At 33.8% G+C, this 24522-nt stretch overlaps 1 protein-coding gene and 3 non-coding genes across 4 annotated transcripts in view; 3 read left to right on the plus strand and 1 right to left on the minus strand.

Moving 5' to 3' along the window:
* Positions 1-20914, plus strand: part of LOC119836482 (serine proteinase stubble) — a 36425-nt gene extending 15511 nt beyond the window's left edge. The window contains exons 3-10 of the mRNA XM_038361819.1: positions 4986-6530; positions 11381-11734; positions 12174-12254; positions 14745-14922; positions 16879-17031; positions 18144-18259; positions 18742-18897; positions 19669-20914. Coding sequence (XP_038217747.1) covers positions 4986-6530; positions 11381-11734; positions 12174-12254; positions 14745-14922; positions 16879-17031; positions 18144-18259; positions 18742-18897; positions 19669-19832 — 2747 coding nt within the window. The 3' untranslated portion in view covers positions 19833-20914. The remainder of the gene's footprint in view (positions 1-4985; positions 6531-11380; positions 11735-12173; positions 12255-14744; positions 14923-16878; positions 17032-18143; positions 18260-18741; positions 18898-19668) is intronic.
* LOC119836555 lies at positions 15573-15765 on the plus strand. The gene has a single exon (XR_005288101.1). It is a non-coding gene; the product is annotated as a U2 spliceosomal RNA (small nuclear RNA).
* A 442-nt stretch (positions 20915-21356) lies between the features above and the next one.
* LOC119836557 lies at positions 21357-21463 on the plus strand. The gene has a single exon (XR_005288103.1). It is a non-coding gene; the product is annotated as a U6 spliceosomal RNA (small nuclear RNA).
* A 1185-nt stretch (positions 21464-22648) lies between these two features.
* On the minus strand, positions 22649-22755 carry LOC119836558. Its single transcript, XR_005288104.1, has one exon. It is a non-coding gene; the product is annotated as a U6 spliceosomal RNA (small nuclear RNA).
* Positions 22756-24522: the final 1767 nt, after the last annotated feature.

Raw genomic sequence — 24522 nt, forward strand, 5'->3', positions numbered from 1 at the left:
ATAAATGTTATTTGCAGTTAACAATTTTCTTTTTTCTTTATTACAATATTTATGGCAAGACTAGGTATATAATATGTATACATTTTAATACCGTCCTCAAATTATTTTCTTAATTGCCTTATTTTTGCTCACCCACTATTTTATATATTCTTTTCTTCTGTTACCTTAATGGTTGCCTGGTAGAGATCGCTACCTAGCGATAAGTCGTTTGCTTACTTAATGTAATTCAGTTTTTCTTTCTTTTTTACAAGCAATACAGAATTTCATTTCATGTACTTAATAAAATTACTTTATTCCTTTACTCTATACGTACGGAGACATTTTAGTTAGTTACATTATACCACCAGCATCATTGCGATTTAACATATCAGTCAGAATATTACTTCACAACCAGCTTTCTCTCGACACATTCCGACTGACAAATATTTACATAATATTGAAAACCCTGATTCACCCGCGTTATTGTGTGAAATGATTCATTTTTACACGCTTCTTATTAGCTTCACCTGTATGTTTGTATGTTTGTTTGTTTGTAACCGACTTCTTTAGGCGCGATTTTGACCCACTTTAAACGGCCAGATTTCGTTCAAACTTTGTAGATTTATTGAGGACCGATGACAATACACTAATTTGATAAAATTATTCCAGTTTTCAATTTGCAAAATATGATTTTTGTTAAAGCGTGTTTTTTAGTTTTTTAAACTATTATATTTTATTTTTAACACGCTTTTATTTGCTTAGCCTGTATCTATGTATGTATGGAATCTTTGAAAATCATTTTCATCAATTTCCAGAAGTCTGAATAATTACAAGTATCTACATATAAGTAAAGACGCTGGCAGAAAGCTGGTAACCACTAGCTGTGATTAAAACGTCCTACTAATTTTATAAACGGAAAAGTTTGAATGAATGGTTTTTTTTTATGTCATAGTCGACAATCGAGCTGGTGGGTCGCCTGATGGTACGCTACCATCACCCATAAACATTTGGAGAACAAGCTCTAGAAACGGATTGCCGACTTTAAATTAGGAAGGGATTAAGAAAGGATTGGCGAGAGGAACGAAGAAAAGGACTGGGACGAGGAAGGAAAAGGATATAGGCCCCCGACTTCCCCACTCACTGTACGAAACACAAGAGCAAGCTATTATTTCACGCCGGTTTTCTGTTCGGGTGTGGTACTTCCCCGGTGCGAGCTGGCCCAATTCGTGCCGAAGCGTGCTCAACTCCCGCATTAAATGTTATTCTTTCACGCCAAAACAGTTAATCGTAACTATATGAAATTAGCTACAGACATAGATTATAGTCTGGATTAGCACATAGTCTACTTTGTACCCAAGCGAGTGACGCCGCGGGTACAGATAGTGTTGCATAATGCAACATTCGAACGAATCACGAACTTAGATCTTTCAAAGTCACTCATAATTATAAACGCAAAAGGTCACATTTCATACTTATATTCATATGCACGTGAAATATTTAAAACAATTGAACATTTGTTTCACAATTTAAAAACAACCTTATCAAATTTGATAAAGAGCATAGATTTGCTCGATCGATAAGTTAATGAGTGTAGAGGTGCCTTATTTTTAAAAATAATTATCATTAGGTTACACGCTTTTAATAAAAGCGTAATAACCCTCACCTGTATGCATAGAGACTCCTTTAGACTCGATTTAGACCCACTATAAACGGACATTTTAAATCAAACTTTGTACACATGTGAAGGATCCGTGAATATACAAAAATTTCATAAGTTTATCTTATTATCGCAATGAGGATCGCCAAGTTAATATAATTTCCTTACGTATTCTGTGTATAAGAGCAAGTGAAACAATTTAGTTGTTGATAAAAGCGTGTTTTTGAGTTTTTTAAATTGTTTAATTTTTCTTTGTGTAATCGTCTTAATTTGTAATTGTCATGTATTTAATGTGTTCTTTTAATAAACTTTTTATCTATCTTTTTATCTATCTATCTATCTATCTATCTATTTTTTATGTCTAAGTAGTTACTTTGATATATTCTAATTAATTTATAAAAGCATTGAAATGGGTATGTCATAGAATCAGTAGCTTTAAAGACATGTAACTTCCACCTTACGCTCAGCTAGTATGGTGCTAGCAGCACTATTATTCGGACCGAAACCCTAAGAGCTGGGCAGTGTAGTTCCGACGGTATATAGAAATAACTCAATCAAATTCAATTTGAATGAAAGCTGAGCTAGTGCTGTGGATCGAAAGGAACCTAATCTCTATTGAACTGATGATGACACAAAAATTTCGCATCTGAATCCTACTAATATTATAAATGCGACAGTTTGTAAGGACGTGTGTGTGCTTGTTGCTCTTTCACGCAAAAACTACTGAACCGATTGCAATGAAATTTTGTACGTACACAGCTGGACAACTGGTATAACATATAGGCAATTTTATATTATAGATTGAAATGTAAATTTCGAGATAGTGATTGAATATAAGTCGTAATCTGCCTGCAACAGGAACAAATATGGGGTAATGGCTGGCTTTCAAATCAAAGAAACCGCACCGAGATCGGCCCATCCGTTTGAGAGCTACGCCACAGACAGAAACACACACACATAGACGTACTTGTAACGCCTTTCTTTTTGCGAATATATGTAAAATTATCATCCAGTGACATCGAAAATTCACACGGGATTAATTACTAGCTGCGCCCCGCGGTTTCACTCGCGTAAGTCAGTATGCCGTAGGAATATCGGTATAAAAAGTTGCCTATATGTTATTCCAATTGTCCAGCTATATACTTACCAAATTTAATTGCAATCGGTTCAGTAGTTTGTGCGTGAAAGAGCAACAAACACACACACATCCTTACAAACTTTCGCATTTATAATATTAGTAGGATTAGTAGGATTTATGATTTAATTACATAAATATAAGTGTTTTGTTTCCTGTCTCGTAAAAACCCCGAGACATAATAATTTTAATCTATGAATAGACGTTGGACAAACAAAATAAGTGTGTTATTAGATTAAACGAACGGACCGACTGGTTTCTAACTGTACATCTTGTTTGCGCGGTGTGTTTGAACGTACTAGACGATATATCGTTTGTATTTTATCGTGACGACGTGCTGGCGTAACGATGTGTAACTTTACGTCGTGTTGTGTTGCGATTAGTCTAACATTCTTTGTTGCAATATACTGTAAACCATATCTTTAACTATGCTAGAACGTATTTAGTAAAATTATTATTTGTAACTCTGTTATCTTCTCTCTTTTAAGAGTAGATTATTTAATATGTAAATTATATTGAAGTAAAAAGCTTAATTTTTTCTTAGCAAAAGAAATACCGACTGTATAAGATAAATATATCGTAACGACTTAATGAAACCGTGCAGACATTTTCTATTTAAATTTTAAACTATAGATGAGTCAATTCTTACACCTACAACTTATAAATGTAAAAAAAATACAAACCTTTTTTTCAATTTAATTAAATATATTACTTAGATCCTCTCTAAGCAATGTATATAATTAAATTGAAAAAAGGTTTGTATTTTTTATGTATGAGCTTCCACTCTTTCCACTGCATATAAAAGTAGAAAAATATCACAAAAGATTTTTTTTCAAACTGTACATAATATAAAACAGAAACGAAACTACTTCTATAAAAAAAAAATAAATAAAATGAGTCTGTTATAAGCTCCAAAACTAAATGATTACTAATTATTTTGTATGTTGTTCATCAATCACGTGACTGATAAATTTTGAAATGATAGTAGACCAATATTAGGTTCAACTCAACAAAATATTTAGTCTTTCGTAGTTATTTAATCACTAGCTGCGATAGGATAGTGGGATAATTTACCACGAATCGAATATTGAAAGGGAATTGCGAAACATACGTGTTTTGTTTTCAACGACATCTACATTTCTTTTGAGATGCTAATGATTCACTTTCGCTTCGTTACCTCAGTTCTAAATTAAAACAACAGATGGCGGTATAACTAAATTTAAAAGTTACAGTATTTATTTCTCTGAATAAACATGGATTATTTAATTACTGCCTTTTAAATGTGATAGTTCGAAGATTAAGAATTTTTATTTAAGTTGTGTATGCAATTTCTATTATAACATTAATTATTTAACTACTTATGCTGTGCCCAGACACCAACCGTGTAACATAGAACATCTGTATCAGCAGATACAATGGTGAAAGAATTTTTGAAATCGATCCAATATATCCTGAGATTATCCCCTGCAAGCCACAAACTTTGACTTTTTTTCGTTCACAATCTTTGTTTCTTTATAATTTTACTGCGCCCCGCGGTTTCACCCGCGTAAGAATATCGGGATAAAAAGTCACCTATATGTTATTCCAGTTGTCCAGCTATCTACGTACCAAATTTCATTGCAATCGGTTCAGTAGTTTTTGCTTGAAAGAGTAACAAACACACACATCCTTACAAACTTTCGCATTTATAATATTAGTAGGATTTTTAGGAACGTGTCGGTAAACTGTATAGTTAGATTGAGATTTTGACATAATTTAAAATTCATACACAATCTGTAATTATGATTAATTGTTTCTAACTTTTTATTACTGAATGTCTTTATTTTTAAAGTTTTGAAATACGAGACAACAAAAATATGGATATCATTACTAATTAACTGGTAATGAAGTTTTTACTAGTTACCCTGATTACTAGTTTCTTTTTGTTAACAATCTCCATAGTTGGTAGTAATTTATCGTTTAAATTTGAAGGAAAGAAAGAAGAATAAAGAAAAACATTTATTTTAATAAACATAAACACACACAGAACAGATCATAATAGAAAACACCACCATAAAATAAATCAAAAAAGAATAAAACAAAAATTAACGACTAGACTAAACAATTATGTCGCTGCGTATGCCAAAATTACTCGATAACTACGTCAATTATAACTTTATGTTTATATTAATTCCACATAACAATCCCAAATAACCTCCATCTCTCTTGTTCCAGGCCCAGTACCTCTAGCAAGAAATATACGACACCTACCCTGCGTGTCAAGACGGACGGGTGAAGAAGGTCTCTGCATGTTCGCCATCGATTGCCTCAAAGCCAACGGCTCCCACCTCGGCACATGCATCGACAGATTCTACTTCGGATCCTGCTGTCAAATCCCCGACAAAAACATTCTGCCGAGCATCATTAATAACATAGACGACAACACGATAGACAGCTCTAGTTTCGTCCACCCTCATAACGAGGATAAACTACATAGCACTGTCAACAAAATACCCGATTTATTTACGAAAGTCAAGCCAGTTAGTACTACTAAGAGTCCACTTGATGTACAGAATGTAACGGAAGCACAAACCACGGCTAGTGTGGCACAAGAAAGAACGGAACCGAATGAAGTCGACAAAATCGATAGTAACACAACTCTAGACAATACGATACATGATGACGATAAACCAACAACACACCCTGTTACGTCATCTAGCGTTAGAGAGACGACAGAAGTTAGTAAAACAACTGAAAAGACAGAACCCACTGAAGTTCCTATTAAACTATCAACATTCCAAACCGTATCAGGAGACGCGAGCAATTTGATAAAAGATCAAGAAACGACGGTAAAACCGGTAAAGATTGAGACAACAGAGTACGTTACAACACAATCGACGACAGAAAAACCAAAACCGACGAGGAAACCAATAAAACCCACTTACAAACCCAGACCTACGTATAGGCCTACTAACTTTACACGACCACATTATACAGGGACAGGTAGGCCTCGTCCAACAAAACCTATCAATTCGTATAACACCACAAGAAAACCTCCTTTCAGAATACCATCCAAAAGGCCACCAACCAAAAAACCCTTACCAATCCCACCACGATTAAATATAACTATAATTCCTCAATCAACTAGTTCAAAACCCGCATTTACAAGACCTTCTATACCTATAATAACATATATAAACACAACGGCCGCTAAAGTCGAAGAAAAAACAACAACCCCAACAACAACAACAGTATCTACAACAACCACAACAACGACAATCGCTCCAATAACAACAGAGAGAGACGAAGAAATGGAAACTATAACAGAAACTGTTGCTGAAGAAAAAACTGAATCTATTCAAAAGGTCACTGAAGCGGCGACAACAGAATCTGTGAAAATTACAGAACCTATTACACAAGCAACAGAATCACCACAAAAATCAACAGAAGTGCCAACGAAATTAACAGAAACAACACCAAAAATAACAGAAACAACACAAAAACCAACAGAAAAATTAACAATAGAAGCGGTCATACCAACAACAGAATCAGTTAGAGACACAACGTTATTAGAGACAACAATTATTATAGAAACTGCGAAACCGACGGAAGCGGAGATAACAACAACATCAACAGAATTCCCGCCTTTCGTGACGTGGTCGAACACTGTTGATACGGCTACAAAAACTCCAGAAACAACAAGTACAACAACAACAACAACAACAACAACAACAACAACGACGACGACGACGACATCACCTAAAACAACAACAGACGATGGTGAGTGATTTTTATTTACTTTTTTTATATACATGGAAGGAAGAATATTATAGACTTAATGCCAAATCTTAATATATAAAAATCCAGTGTCATAATGTATGTTCCCAATGAACTCTTCACCAACTCAACCGATTTTGATGATATTGGCATTTTATGTGTAATTTGGTCCAACTTAAGATATAGGATAGTTTTTATTTCGATTAATTATCCCAATAATTTATAATTAACAATAAATTTAGCCACAGCCACAGCATCGCGTGGCCGGGTAAGCTAGTTAAATAACAAAATATCACGCTTATGATATTGTACGAGTATAGTATATTTTGCAGCTTTCTAAAGGTGAAATAATTGTTAAAATCGTTCCAGTAGTTCTCGTGTGACAACATTACAAACATAATGCATATAAAAACACAAACATTTCCTCTTTGTAATATAATTTTAAGTTAAGTTAAAACGTGCAAATCCTGAACGAATGACTAAAATTATAAAAATAATAAAAAAAAAAATGACTCAAAAGCAATAAGTGAAACCTAATTAGTCCGGATTGCATCTTTAAAAGCCTTTACATCGGAGATGACTAACGGAGTTTCTTAGAATCAGAACTGAACTAACTTTCCTGTTCATTAACAGGAAAACGTGATTTAAATCTGTAATGACAGCCATTAGGTTGGATTTAAATCCGTTATTAGCTGCTGTACACTCGAGCTTAATGATAAAACCTAGATTTATAAGATTTCTACATTGTAGCCTAGCAAGTACCAACTCAGTTGCAAGTATAGGCTACATTTATAGGTATACTAGTTGCACCCGGCAAACGCTGTTCTGCCTTACTCTGATCATTTAGAGGTATGAAAAATAGATGTTAGCCGATCCTCAAACAGACCCAACATGCACACAAAATTTCATAAGATCGGTCAAGCCGTTTCGGAGGAGTATGGCAACGAGAACTGTGACACGAGAATTTTATATATTAGATCTAAACTTATAAAGAGTAAACGTGTTTTTGTATGTATGTTTGTTATGTTCTCACATAAAAACTACTAGAACGATCGCTTATTTGCTATTCATATTGCTAGGGGACATATAAAACAAAGATACCCCCCTCCGCTCTTTTATTCGCGGGCGCCATTTTGACATTTTTATTGTCTTTATCACAATTTTGATGATAACAAAGACGTATAACATATATAAAAACCATCCTACGGTATGGGCTATAGGGCATGCCCAAGCGTACCAAAGATATGGACATGTACGCACAACAAACATTACACTCCTTCTGTCAGTCGAGTTAAAAGTATTATCGTATTTACAGTACATAAGGACCACGTTCCTAACACAATAACGGTTTAATATCTATTTTAATAATGTAAATATATTTTCCTAAGTTGTTAAGATGGCAGGTCGTTGACTGTGCTTTTTTATTATTATTCATCGTTTCTGATTACTCACAAATTGTATACACTTGTTATATTTGCCATACGATATTTCATATTGACAAATAATAATGTCCTTGGTGGTAAATGAATTGATATTAAATTATAACTGTAAGTTGAATTTGAGAAATAAAACAGTTCTTCACATTTGTTCGATTCGTTTTGTATGTCAAATACATAAACCAGTTTCAATGAATTTCGTTTTTTGACAAGGTATAAGAAAAATTTAAACATATTTGAATTATGACGTGTTTAGTAGAGAAGATCTTCAGTTATGATTAATAAAGTACACAACTTTATGTCAAATTTTTTGAAGTGAAACTTCTTTAGAATCGTTGTGATTTAAAACCTGATGCAACGGAAAAAACGACAGGTAAGAGACACAAATACAAAAATGTGTAGAATGAAGCCGGCAAAGAATGAGACAGAAATGTACATACTATTTTATATTTTATGTATATTCATCTCATTCTTTTGACGATTTACTGAAGTTTCACTTCTATCGTGTGTGAATCGCACACACACCTTTTTTTCTCAGCGAATTATTATTATTATCATAATACACATAATGCATACGTATATAAGCATTTAATTTCTTATTGTAGCAAAAATTGTGTTGAGACTATGTAAAATATAGCTTACGCGAATGTTTACCAATAATAACATCAGTATGAGTCACTACCGATACTGTAATATAACATACGAAAATATATTTCATGTCGTAATCGATCTAATGGAAGAACGATTATAATTTATAATACATCTCAATGAATAATAGGAATATTTCTGATCTATGGATCTATAATTGGTTAAGATTTGGCGTTGGTTCTGTGATTTTCATTTGAAGATTATTTTATATTTTACAGGCTTTCCGCCAGTGGCTTTGCCCACTTTGTCCTCTGGTTTTCCCATTTCCATGGCATTTCCGGGTATCCTTTCGGGTCTCAAACAAGCCCATTAGTTTCGGAGATTAGTACGTTCAATCAGTCAAACAACTCAGTCGCTAATATGAGCATAGATTATATTTAATATTATTGATATATCAAAGTTTAATTGTAATCTTAGTATCATCTACATAAAATCATAACTAGTCAAAATTAACACGTAATTAAAAATGAATATGAGCATATTAAGATGAATTTTAAATATTATTGATCTAACTTCTTAGTCAATTGTAAGGAAGCTTTCTTAATAACTGCAGATAAACATATTATATCGGCTATGCTGGTAGAGTACTTATAACGGAATGAATTTCATTATCAAGTGAATAAGTTTAAAAACACATCTCCTAAACCAGTGATTCTCAACCACTGTTCCGCGGCTCTTTTGTGTGCCGCCATTTTTTTAAAATAAATAATAATTAGCTGCGCCCCGTGCTTTCACCCGCGTAAGTCCGTATCCCGTAGGAATATCGGGATAAAAAGTTGCCTATATGTTATACCAGTTGTCCAGCTGTCTACGAATAAAATTTCATTACAATCAAAAACTACTGAATTTTTGCGTGAAAGAGCAACAAACACACATCCTTAAAAACTTTCGCATTTATAATATGAGTAAGATGTTAATGTTATTAAATTAAATCATTTAAAAAGAAAAATATTTCAAATTATCCCTTAATGAACGTGTAGTTATTATTGTAGTATTATATTAGTTTATTTCGTATATTTAAGTTTTTTTGTCATAATTTGTCAAAACTATTTATGCATAAAACTATTTATGTGTGTTGTAGTAAGTAAATAATTTTTATCTTTTTCTTTGTGTGCCGCCAAATTTTGAAATCGTTAAACATGAATATATAAGGTCGAGGTAGGTCCTAAACATCTCAACAACACTCACAACAACAACACTCAACAAGTCTCCACCTAAAGAAATACCATCGCAATTCCGAACAAATCGCCCCCTCAAAACAACAGAGTTGTGAAGTGCCATGCTATACACTCAGATCACGTATCCGGGCCAACCACGCCGGGTCACTGCGGCCACAACACTTTCACATTTCTATTATCAATTTAAATGTCATACTTTTATCGGTTTTTATTCACGCGAATCGTGCGTTAAGGTGCATTTAGTACGTTCGATTTCTTTCATACTCTATAGAATGCTATATGTATAGTTTGTAATACAAGAAAGATTTTAGGTGACCTAGAGGTTCTGGATGTCTGACCCGGCACGACTGCCTGTCCTTAAAATCTGTTAAGTTCATTGAATAGTTGGTAATTTTAATAATTTGCTACCAATTTAAAATTTAGCTTCGGAAAATCAGTAAAATCACCGTTTGTGTGGCTTGATTTAATTTTTTACTGTTTAAAAGTAATACGCTACTGTAGTTTTATATTCTCTGTGCTAATACTGTTTAATTTGATATAAATATGAATACTTCAACTAAAACAAAAACAGCTCTTCATTCGTTCGCTCGTTCTTTTAGCGCTTTTGATAAGTTAATGTTAAAAAGAAACTATTTGTTAACAAGGGCCCTGGTGCATAGGGAAAGAATCAGGCCCTCCTCCCCTCTTTCAAAGCTGAGTTTAGAGGGCCCCCTGAGCTCCGGGGCCCTGGTGCACTGCACCACCTGGCCCTATGATAGCTACGCCACTGTAACTCTTCTGCCCGAAGCAATAAACACAGACTATAGAAATTAACAAGATAGAGCCTGCAAAATAATGAAGGGGGGTTGGGATTCCAAATTTATCCTAGGAATATTAAAACCCAATAAAAGATCGTAAAAATATCATAAACTGTATTAGAAAAAGACAAAAAAATTAACCAAAAAGTTTGCAGTTTGTTTTTTTTTGTATATTAAATCTTGTTATGATCTGTATTTTTCGTGTTTTTATTAAAACTTGTATTTGTTATAACTTACAACAATTTGTTTTATAGAATATACAGATTGGTAGAGTTTGCTTCTTACACTGAAGTATATAAAAAACGCATATGTATGTTGAGTAGAATCAAGAAAACACGCCAGTAGCACGATGCAAACTACTTTATAGCTATTACGTTTAATTTAACCATAATTATGCTGTGCTGAGATGTTGTAATGAACACTGTAAATTATCGTTTCTAAGCTGTTAAACGTTAAATTACTATTTGAGCGAGGTCAGTAATTAAACCGGAGTATAACAAAGCTTTTTCTACAGCTTATCATAATGGAATTTTAAAACAACGGCTGCCTAATTTGTGTCTATGGATTTGTAGTGTTATATGTTTATTAAAAAAAGGGCTGTAATATGATGCATATATATACGAAAAGATCTAATATTTTCGTCCAATATTTTCATACTTTGGTAGTTTTTAGTCTATTAGAGATGGAAACGATAAAAATATAATTTAAATAAGTTATTGTTGTAATTAAAATAAATGAAATTCTCTTGTCCACCAATAATTTGTTCGATATAAATGTTAAATATGTTTTTACAGAACTCTGGTCACCCATTACACCGCCAGAAGGTTGGGTGCTATTATCAACTCCACCAAAAGAAGATTCAACAACATCATCATCAACAACAACAACAACAACAACAACAGAAACAACAACATTATCAGAACAACCCGTGACAGTGCTCACACAGTCATACACATCGCCGGCACAATCTGAAACAACGCAAAGTGCAACAACACCAGTGACAACAGTAACAACAGCCAGTTCGACGTCGCCGCAAACGGAACTGTTGGAATTCACAGTGAATGTTACTCTGTCGCCCACCGTACCAACAACAACAGAATCTGTTGTTGCGGGAAATACTACAGTAAACGAAACGGTTGCGAATGAAGGTAAGTTAGAGTATAAATTGATTAATTGTAAATCACTGAATTTAGAGACTGATTATAAATGCTAAAATATATAATTAATCCTAGGTACATATTGTAATAAGTATCCATACATCTATACTAATATTATAAAGCTGAAGAGTTTGTTTGAACGCACTAATCTCAGGAACTACTGGTCCGAAAAATTCTTTCAGTGTTAGATAGCCCATTTATTTAGCTAGTCAATACATTATGTACCACGGGCGAAGACGGTGTGGACCGCTAGTAAAAAATATGTCTTGTGTTAGTATGTGCCATCGGCCATCGTATAAATCTCATGAAAATCGGTGTAGCGGTTTCAATAATAAATAGCCCATAAAAGAATTACTTATACATATCGCTATTAGTTCTGAGGTAGCGGAAGGACTGTATATTTGTTTTTATGTTCATAATTATGTTGCAGGACAAACTAGCAATATAACAGAAACAACAACAACAGTAACAACAACCACAGAATCATACAACATGTCCAATTATAAAGACGGTAAGCATTTTTTCAACTACTCATAATTTAACAAATAAGTATTGTGATTTTATTTATAACCATACTCTTAAGTTTAATTATAATTAAAGTAATATAAATAAGAGAGCTTCGATATTTCAAGTAATATTCTATCAAACAGACACAGTTTTCTTTTTCAATTTTACAAAAATTTAGTACATAAAGTAATAAATAGAAAGTTAATAGCAACATGGAAGCAACAAATATAACATTTTTATAAATATTAATAAAGATATAGCTTAAAAACAAATCCATTCATTTTCTAATAATCTTCAACTGCAAATAAAGTCATTACATTGTAATGAAGTCATTTCCTTAACCTAACCTCGATATATATAACACTTCCTTGTACCGTCAACAAAAAACATATTTCAAAATTGAAAAAAAAACGTACATTCAAATAGGAATATGCTTGCTCGTAGGAAAATGCTAAAAATCAACAACCGGTGAATTGCTTGAATTTTTAAATCACAGACAAACACACTGTGTCATTAACAATTATCACATATTTATAAGCTTAATCTATGTAACTTCCGTGTTAAACCGCAAGATATTTCTTGAATACTTGCGGCTGTGGTTATAACCAGAGGTTTATTACCATGGTCAACTCACAAAATAAAAAAAAAATACAATAAAATGTATTAAAAAGACGAATTTCATAAAATTGTTCATAATTGAAGCGGAATCGGGAATAAACAATAAAAATTTTCACATTTAGGATTATTATACATTGCCATGCGATTCAATTAAGAATGGGAACGTCCATGACCTTCGACAATTTCATGTGAAATGTTTGAAAAATGCGATTTACTAAGAAATCCTTCGCTGAGTCCCTATTTATCTACGAAGTAAATATCTTTTTTGTATTTCAGCATAGTTAATTTAATTTTCTGACTCAAATATTAATGGAAGTGCATTTTCTTAACTCAATGTCATAGCCGTGCCTATGATGTCAAAAATGCCGCGAAACGGAGCCAATACCACAGAATAATAAGAACAAGTACTAATACATACGAGAACAGCATTCAGGCCGACCGTCACCGCTAGCATTGTAAAGTATTTGAAAACGGATAATTTAATGAATAAATCGCGTTTAAAATACGTTAAATACTATTTAATTCCTGTTGGACAATTGCGGGGTTCAATGAACCTCCAAAAATGAAAAAAAACAAACGTAAAACCATACCTCTCATTCGTCAGTTCTTTATCAATAGGTTGATACACACGACTACTGCGTTTCATTAGATATCTATTATCAATCTTAAATGGTCTTATCTTCAAATCTGTTCAAATAGTTTAGTGTGTCCCGTGTCGTCTAGTGGGGTATGGGGCAGATGATGTACATCTGTTTCACTGATCGATTTTCTTTACGGACGAGGTGACCAGCCTTCTGTGTCCTGCCAGGCCAAGACATTTTTTTTTGTGCGTCCCCAACGGGAATTGAACCCAGGACCCCTCGGTTCTACGCTTTCGTGTTAACCACTGTGCCAAGCAGGCGGTCAAATAGTACTTAATGTTAAAAGTTAGCTGAACTCTATATAAAAATATATTGCGTAATCGTCAAAGTTATCCTATTCAAAATTCCAACCACAATTTTCGAAAATCGAATTTGCATTCGCTAAAGCCACGTACGGTCAAAGCCCGACAAAAATGTAACCGTGATCTTCCGTGCGTAAACAACAATAAAAAATATATATATTTCGCATTCACACATTACAAACAATGACTTGAGTTGTCAGAGTTCGCGCGTGAATACGGCCAAGGTGCAAGGACGAGTTTCTGAACGTCGACGATTTTAAATTTCGAACATTAATATTGTTTTATTTCGGCGGGAACATTTGATTGCTTCAATGAGCTTTTTTGTCACAATGGCTCCTGAAAAATTCCTGTGAATATTTATTATTGATTAATAACGCTAATGCAGTGATAATTATGACTTTTCTTTATTGTTGTGTAAGGAAGTGGAACCTGTTTGATATTTGAACAAGTGCAAGTTTAAGTGTATAGTGAATTGTGATTCGTGGCACACTGAATCGGGCAATGGCCTACCGAAAATGGCAATGCTTACCCGTAGCTTTGCAGTCATGATTATACATTTTAAATACGTTATGCACAGATTATTCTTGTCGTAAAAACAGTTCATTTTCGTAACGGCAGCGTCAAATATGGTTCTTTAAGGACATTTTTGTGAACAAAAACACTTCCTACTGTTCAACACTAATTTAAACATTTTTCAAATAACTTCACTGCATTTAACGGACTTTATCGTTAGCAGAAACAAACGCCTGTGGTTTGTTTCGAATGAAGACGTTCCATTTAGGAATTTTTTGTTTGCGATAGTAATTATAGTGTTGTGTTCGAAATTTGAATTTATGAAATAGAAATTTTTTATTTCTTTTGTGCCTTTACTCGTGTTGTTACGAAAGGAGTTTGTAAAAATGATAATAAATTCAACGTTAATGCTACTGGCAGTGTGCGGTCGTCGTATGTGGCCGCAAGGCCGTATCGTTGGAGGCGCCAAGTCTGGATTCGGTCAGTGGCCGTGGCAAATATCCCTGAGGCAGTATAGGACATCAACGTATTTGCATAAGTGTGGGGCGGCGTTGTTGAACGAAAATTGGGCAATTACAGCCGCGCATTGTGTGGAACAGTGAGTATTACTAAATTGATTATATTGTTTGGTTTAAAAGATAATATATGATGGTATGAACTTTGAACCTTTGGGCCAAAGAGAATAATGAGTAAATGAGTTTCATGAAAACTTATAAGATCTATGAGTAGCAAACTGAAGGCATCTAGAAACACTAATATGGTAAATGGGTGATAAATATAGGCGGTGTATCAACTATTAGGTACTTTTAATTAATATGTTTTCAATAAATAACATTTATTTTGTACAGACTACATGTAGTTAATAAAAAGTTTATTAATTATGCATTCAAAATTATAAAAGCATTTATGATAACAAAATATTTTCTTTTATAATTAATTTACCTTCTGAAAACGTTTTAGAGTAGGTTTGCGTATTAAAATATCTAAATTGTGAAAACTGAATATTGCAATCCACATAATAAAAAATACAATAATACTCTTAATTCGTATTGTAATAGCGAATTAATTACTGTGATGCGTTCCATCTGACCTTAGAATCGTATTATAATTATTAGTGCACGAACGAATGCTATATCGCAATGGTCTGTTTACTCTCATTATACAACAGATGTCGCTGTCAGCATGTAGATTGCGCTATAGTAGTTTTTTTCTCATAACTTCATAAACCTCTAACGATCGCACTTAGGTATCGCTTCTCGGCCTTTTGGCTAAGATCAAAGTGTAGTATCTGTTCTTTTCAGCTTAATATCTGAAAGTTCCCGCACAGCGGGACCAGTATATTAAACTGATTTTTGTAAAACGATGGGAAGTTCGGGGCTCGCTCCACTCCTGTCACGGGTCGGCCCGGCATTGCAGTGCCGCCGGGATCGGCCCACATAATATTATATACATGAAAGAATTAATGAATCAGTCACTATGTAGTAAACTTCTTACTAAAACGTTTGGCGCGAAAATGAAAAGAATATATAATATGTGGATGTTACTTTCACGCTAAAGCTACTGAACCGACTGCAATGAAATTTGGTACAAGTGGAAAAACACAAACACTTACGCTGGTGAAACCGCGGGGCGCAGTTAGTCTTACTTAAAGTAATGTTGGTGCCTACTACCTGCTATAAAGGGCTTATTTGATTTAATAGTTAGCGGATAAAACGCAATCAGAAAATATAGTTAGACAGAAATATACCTGCGTAATTCGGAAGAACCGAAAAACCACTACATTTATATTTATTTTTTCCATCAAATCAAGCAATTTTCAGTCAAATATATCTGTTGAAAATAGACAAGAACTTTAATAGTAATAAATAATAAGCAACGATTAAGATTGAATTGATTAAGTCCGACAGAAAAATAATATGATATAAAGAATTAATAATAAGTCATAGCAATTTACAGAAAGATGTTCCGATAAAATTATAATCTTCGTCCTTCTCAAAGGACGGCCATGTCTGAAGTCTTTGACACGTAGGGTTGTGTGGTTACGTTATTTTTATCTGTATTTCCTTCCTGTTAACTAGATTTTATAAAATAAACACTTTATTTTTATACAAACTATATTATCAAACATACAATAAATTAAATAAACGTCTTCAATAACCTGTCATCATAACATTGTGTCTTTCTGCCTCTTTTTAAATAGATCACATTAGAGAATTCCACCATAAATTTACATGAATGAACGAAAATGAATTATAAATGACTAGCTGCGCCCCGCGGTTTCGCACGCGTAAGTCCGTATCCCGTAGGAATATCGGGATAAAAAGTTGCCTATATGTTATTCCAGTTGTTCATCTATCTACGTACCAAATTTAATTGCAATCGGTTTAGTAGTTTTTGCGTGAAAGGGCAACAAACACACACATCCTTACAAACTTTCGCATTTATAATATTAGTAGGATTTATTCTTGTTCATCACTCTTCTTTCATTCACTTTTGCACCATATTATTTTATATCAGTGTCTTTTCAGATATATATTTTTCATATTTTTTCCAGCGTCCCCCCCTCAGAATTGCTAGTCCGTCTTGGCGAGCACGATTTGGCGAATGAAGACGAGCCCTATGGGTTCGCGGAGAGACGGGTACAGATTATAGCCAGCCACCCCCATTTCGACCCAGCTACGTTTGAATATGACCTCGCTTTGTTGAGGTAATCACCACTTAGTATAAAACAAAGTCGCTTTCCGTCGTCTGTATCGGTATGCTTATTTCTTTAAAAATGCACAACAGATCTTCATGGTTTTTTTTAAATAGTGATTCGAGAGAAATGTTTATATATATAGTAAAAAAAAAAAGGGAGGAAAAGGGTTTCACTCCGAATGTAACGCGGGAAAAGGCTAGTAATTAATATAACGTTTTATTGTAGAAGAAAGATTTGTTTTTTGTGTTTCTATTAATATAATCTAATAGAAATTGGACTTCATTTGTTATATATAAAAGACTTTTTAACGCGTTTTTAATCGCGATTTATTTATTATATTTATTAACCTGATGTTTCGAACACTACAGCGAGTGTAGTCACGGGGAGACTAAACGATAAATGAAAGAGAGAGCTCAGAAAGTTCGACTGGCTGAACCGATTTTGATTATTCATTTTTCATTTAAAAGCTACTGACTCCTTGTTGGTTATAGTTTACACGATTTGAAGGCGGATTGTTTTTTTGTAAACCCCGCCCAGATTGACGTTGATGGATATAAATTGACAAAATTGTGTCTTATATCGTACTTAGTTTCGAAGTGAAACTTCTTTAGAATCGTTGTGATTTCAAACCTGATGCAACGGAAAAAATGACAGGTAAGAGACACAAATACAAAAATTAGTAGAATGAAGCCGGCAAAGAATGAGGCAGAAATATACATACTATATTATATTTTATATAATATATAAAAAGTTTTGTCGATTTTCTGAAGTTTCACTTCTATCGTGTGTGAATCGCACACACACCTTTTTTGTTTGTTTTTTTTTCTCAAATACATATACCACGTAATTAAACAATAACACACATTTATAATCACTATTTAGTTTTCATACATTCTCCTGCTGTTTCAACAACAAGCAAGCTGCTAGGATCTATTTATTCCATATAAAAAAAATTAATAATATATTCTTATCAGTATTAAAAATGTCTCTCTACATTGCTTTCAAGGCTCCACAACTCCGATTTAGATGAAACAACTTTACACACATGCCCTTTTTCTATTGTGTAAATTTTCGAAAAAAAATAAAAATAAAAAACAATCAAAAATAATATGTCATTTCAGATTCTACGAGCCAGTGACGTTCCAGCCAAACATTCTGCCGGTGTGCGTGCCGGATAATGATGACGATTACGTTGGCAAAACCGCGTACGTCACTGGCTGGGGGCGACTGTACGACGGTCAGTATTGTGAATGAGTGAACGAATGAACGGAAATTGAGAAAAGTACCATTATGTTTATGAAAACCACATATAACATAATACGTATGAAACTGTTAGACTATGTGTAAAAAAATTGATTTTATTTTTACCCGACTGTGACAGAGGATAATTTAGATTTTTCTATTCATGCCAGAGCAAGCAAAGGAGCATGATATAAAGCTTTCTAAATATGTTGTTTTGCATATAATATATAAGCATGCATATCCTACTAATATTATAAATGCGAAAGTTTGTAAGCTTGTGTGTGTGTGTGTTTGTTACTCTTTCACGCAAAAACTACTGAACCGATTGCAATAAAATTTGATACGTAGATAGCTGGACAGCTGAAATAACACATAAATAACTTTTTATCCCGATATTCCTACGAGATACGGACTTACGCGGGGGAAACCACGAGGCACAGCTAGTTTTTAATAACTATATTCTCACTGCAATTGCAGAGGGTCCCCTCCCCAGCGTCCTGCAAGAGGTAGAGGTTCCAGTTATAAACAACACCGCGTGTGAGGCGATGTACCAGGCCGCGGGGTACAACGAGCACATCCCCAATATATTCATATGCGCTGGATGGAAGAAGGGCGGCGCTGATAGTTGTGAAGGTGAGGCATTTTTGTTGTTTAAATAATTGCATAGTTCATTTTTTGCAATAATTGTGTGTTAAGTACTCATTAAAACACTTTATTAATGTTTTTTTTTTGTATCTGTCATAATCTATTATATATATACTTGCTTTAGAATATCGTGAACTCGATAAACAAAATACAATTGTTTTTATCGAGTTTATAATATTTGATATGGATATCCTACTAATATTATAAATGCGAAAGTTTGTAAGGATTTGTACAGACATTGTAGACAGCTGGACAACTGGGATAACATAAAGGCAACTTTTTATCCCGATATTCCTATGGAATACGGACTTACGCAGGTAAAGCTGCGGGGTTCAGCTAGTTTATCGTAACGCACAAATGAAAGTGATTGAATCCTCGTTTATTTATTTTTATTTTATAAAACATGTACAATGACCTTCCGCGCTTGTCTCATAATTTATCGTAATTCCATTATAAATAATATAAACGATCCTATCTTTTAATTTGGATCAAACTGCACATGGTGTGTACATTTGATTAAAATCTGTTGAGTATTTTGGAGTCCAACAACATGACACGTAATTTATATGTGTTAAGATATTATAGAGTTATATCTATTCCCTTTCCTGCCCTTTCCAGTCCTTTCGTCAATCCTTTCTTAATCCCTTACCAATTTAAAGACCTTACGCCTCTCCAAATGTTCACGGCGCGGGCGAACTAAAAAATTGTTTATTGTTTTTTTTTCTCATTCATTCATTCATTCATTGATTCGTTCACCAGGCGACAGTGGCGGCCCCATGGTGGTACAGCGCGAGCGCGACAGCCGCTTCGTGTTAGGCGGCGTCATCTCGTGGGGCATCGGCTGCGCGGAGCCCAACCAGCCCGGCGTCTACACGAGGATATCCGAGTTCAGGGACTGGATCAATCAGATACTGCAGTTCTAGGTGCTGTTTGTGTGAAAAAGACCTTGGAATAATTGTGATTTTGACATTTGATAGGTGGATTTCTGGAAAGATCGGTTATTGAAATTGGAAAAATATGTTTTGTTACGACCCATAAGGAGTTTACTAACTGGAATTAGTTGCAGAAAGATTCATGTGAAATGAAATTGACTTTCATTTTTCTGATTGCTCAAAAATTGTAACTGAACTTGAAAAACATCTTTATAATGACTGAAGATGACAGAATTTAATATGATATTCTCTAAAATATTTGTCGAAAAATGTATTAATATATCATAATATTCCCGATATTGTAAAAAATAACTACGTTAGTTATAACATACGGCAGATTACTTATATTTTAATGTATAATGACTGACATAAGAAAAGTCTTCAATACTATTAAAAAAATAATGTTTTTAATCAAAAGTAGCGAAAACAGTAGCCGTTTGTTTGATGTGACCGTCATCATTCGTGTTGTATGTGAGTAATATTTCATTAACAATAAGGAGAATTTCATAAATACGATCCGTTTCTATTATTTTATTGCTTAAAATATGGAAACACAGCTAAACGACAAACGATTTTTTCTACAAAAAATCTGTAACTTAAGTTATTAAAGGAGAAATGAACTTGGTCACCAAATACATAGTACTTATTTAAATTAAAATGTTTTTGCTGGTCAATTTCATTTATCTATTTTATACGTATCGTATATACTTACCTACTTATGATTATTATTTTTGCAATGCAAACGCCACGTTATTATTAAAAAAGACGATTATTTTAAACATGGAATGCTTTTTAAAAGATTGAATAAAGAATGTAAACAGGCATTTTTTTCGAAACGACGACGTAATTAATTTTATTAGATAAATAATAAAAATATGCAAATAATCGCCAAAAGATATTTGTATAAAAATTCTGATATCTTGTGTTCCAATTTTTTATATTTAAGACAAGTAATGTTAAAACTTGAGCCAATACGTATCCGTCCATTGTAGTGTTAGAACTATTGTAAATAATTTATATTTTCGTAAAATGCATTTATTATTTTTCTATTTATGACTAGCCATAATTTTAGGTAAATGAATTTTATTTTTACAACGAATTTAATTATTTATAAATAAATGAAATACTACAGATATCAAGTTGTTTTACTTTGTTTTCTGACCATATCTATCTCAATATTAATCACGATTGTTAAACCCAGTATTGTTATATATATATTACCGGTAACTATGTGATATAATAATGTAAGAATAAGAAATAATATTAAGGACCATACAAAAAGTCCGTTAACAGATGGCGCTTGATCAGTGTTGAATAATTTAAGAAAAACGCCATCTAGTGGCGCTATAACAGAAAAGACAATTTTTATTAAAATAGAGATGGCGATTTTAAGCAATACGTCATGATGCTATTTACGCCATCTAGTGTGGCATTCAACATTTTATAAATCTGAATCGCGATGTATATATTTTTTGTGTCACTAAGGTTAAATACAACACTTTTACTTTGAATAGTGTACTCGCTTCGGCAGTACATATACTAAAATTGGAACGATACAGAGAAGATTAGCATGGCCCCTGCGCAAGGATGACACGCAAAATCGTGAAGCGTTCCACATTTTTTTGTCAATATGATATCGAACTCTTTTATGAAAATTATTCATCAACAGGAGCTATATCTAATCTACGAGCATAGTAGACATAGAAGAAAGCAACTTTTCACATATTTATTCTCAGTTGTATAAAATATGAATAATTACTATTGTACGAAACATTTTTTTAAACCATGATTATTATAAGTTTAATTGAAATGCTATTAAAGTGTTTGAATTTGTTCTATGATTCATTTCAATTTATTTAAAATGCTATTATCAAAGGGCCCGTCAGAATTGTAAACACGAAGTTACATCAACTTTCTACCTATAAGAAAACGTATCACCGACGGAAACTGTACCTGCTTCATACACCAGAATTGGGCACCGTTTATCCATTCTAATAGCTCCTAAAATTAAGCGCATGGATATCTATTAATATAATTTATAATGAAGTTCTTATGTTTTAAACTATTTACCATTATTTACTAGGTCGCGTCGCCAACGGTGTCGCACGGTCGTCATTTGGAAGAGTCAGAGAGTAGGAAAAACGATTAATCGCATACCTAAGTAGCAATCCCTATGAAAGTTTAAAAAAATAGTATTGTTTATGGCAAATGGAATTGCCAAAAATATTTTCCTATATCTATTCATTATCGTTAAATGAAAGAATATAAATAACCTAAATTCGAAAACTATATTAAAAATGTATTAGTTCAGAGAGCCTACTATAGCATTAATGAATATATGGAAGAAGACAATCCATGGAATGTAGTCGCTTAAGAACCACAGATCAGTTCAATGGAATCTTTGTTATATACATGTTACACATTATGTAGAATTAAAATGAAAATTGATATTATTTTAAAAAAGCAACTACAGAGTTTCTTGCCGGCTCTTCTCTGGAATATGTATAAATAATGGACTAAACATCTTTTGATTGTTGAATTAATTCTTCATTAGGTATATTTGATACTCGGCAATACTTACCCTCCTATCCTTACCCTCTCCATTTAATAGTCGGCAATCCATTTGTAGAGGCGTAAAGTCTGTAATCGACCTTACGCCTCTCGAAATATACATGGGCGATGTTAGCGCTAATCATCAGGCGACCCACCAGCTCCATTGCCGACAGTAACATAAAAAAAGATTAGTATTGCATCTTTAACTTCATATAACTTAAATTACTTATATTTTAGGCAACAAAATGTGTCAAAAAAATGTGGAACGCTTCACGATTTTGCGTGTCATCCTTGCGCAGGGGCCATGCTAATCTTCTCTGTATCGTTCCAATTTTAGTATATGTACTGCCGAAGCGAGTACACTTACTAATGTTAAAGCTTCGTATTTTACCTTATTGACACAAAAAATTTACACATCGCGATTCAGCATTTATTAGTAGTACTAAAAAGAACCACCAGAGGGCTTTAGTTATACCACAGATAACATACTATTATACTAGTATTATAACGACGAAGGAAAATAGACAAGCTAGTAAAATGATAGTGAATAGCAAAATATTTATTTGTTCCGTAAAATAGAAGTTGTATAGGTACACGTTTTGATTTATTTTGAAAGTCTTGTCTAGTCTCTTCTCTTGTCATACATAGAATATTTCCATTACTAGAACATAACTTATGTCAATCCGTTTCATAACGTCTTTTCAGTGTACTAAAAAGGTACTACTTTACTCTCATGTGTCATGCCCCTTGCCCGGATCACTCACTGCAGTCATATACGAAAATTCGTGCTGCGTATACTGCCCATCACTCACATTCCCACGAATACGAAACATTTGCAAGTATGACTGCATTATTGGTGCGTTGAACAAATAGCGTACTGGATTTCCGCTCGAAAATTTCATCAAAATTTTTACAATAACGAACTTTCATACAAACTTTATCGCGATAAAAATGTCCTTGGATATTAAAATATCTCCATACCAAATTTCATGCCTGTTCAGTGGTTTAGGCGTGATTAAGTAACAGACAGACAAGAGTTACTTTCGCATTTATAACATTATATTAGTTTGGATTAAAATGATTAAATGTTGGTACAGAGGTCAGATCAACCAGATTCGGGCTGGAGCTTTGTCTCAGCCATTTGGGTTGCAATGCGGCGTGAGACAGGGGGGGGTTAAGCTCACCTACGCTTTTTAACCTTTATGTCAACGACCTGATTGTTGCACTTAGCAATGAAAGGATTGGTTGTCATATTGATGGAGTTTGCATCAATAATGTGAGTTACGCGGATGATATGGCATTGCTGAGTGCATCGATCTGCGGTCTTAGAAAGTTAGTGGCCATCTGTGAAGAGTATGTTACCCTTCACGGACTGGTCTACAATACTAAGAAGAGTGAAGTCATGGTCTTTGAGGCTGGGCACCGGTTTTGTGACGATTTACCCCCAATACGTTTGAACGGAGTGGTATTGAGGAGGGTCCTTAAATTCAAATATCTCGGACACATATTGACCCCTAGCCTCAAGGACGATGATGACATTGAAAGGGAAAGAAGAGCGCTAGCAGTAAGAGCTAATATGATGGCTCGTAGATTTGCACGTTGTTCCAAAGAAGTCAAAAAGACCATATTTCGTGCGTATTGTACGTCGTTCTACACGTGCAGTCTATGGGCCAGACATGCTCGACAGTCTTACAACTCTCTTCGTGTCCAGTACAACAATGCGTTCCGGGTCTTAATGGGGCTGCCTCGTTATTGCAGCGCATCAGGAATGTTTGCAGAAGCTCGTATAGACTGCTTTCATGCTACAATGCGAAAAAGATGCACATCCCTGGTGCGCCGTGTGCGGGCCAGCCCCAATGAGATCATGCGCTGTATAGCGAGCCGGCTTGACTGCTGGTATGTCAACCACTGCTGCAAACTACCTGCTTCCATTATAGAATTGTAGTAGTGGCTGGCATACCTAGTAGTCACAATTATTTTATTTTATATAAGACATAATGTACTAACATAGTTTTTAAGAATTAATTGTTACTAACAAAATGAGTCTGAGTTGCTCGAAATTAAATAAAAATAAATAAAATTAAGAGTAGTTGAAAAGTCTACCATCTAAAATATGGTTTCAGTCCAT

Source organism: Zerene cesonia, chromosome 24, assembly GCF_012273895.1.
Source record: "Zerene cesonia ecotype Mississippi chromosome 24, Zerene_cesonia_1.1, whole genome shotgun sequence".
Lineage (NCBI taxonomy): Eukaryota > Metazoa > Arthropoda > Insecta > Lepidoptera > Pieridae > Zerene > Zerene cesonia.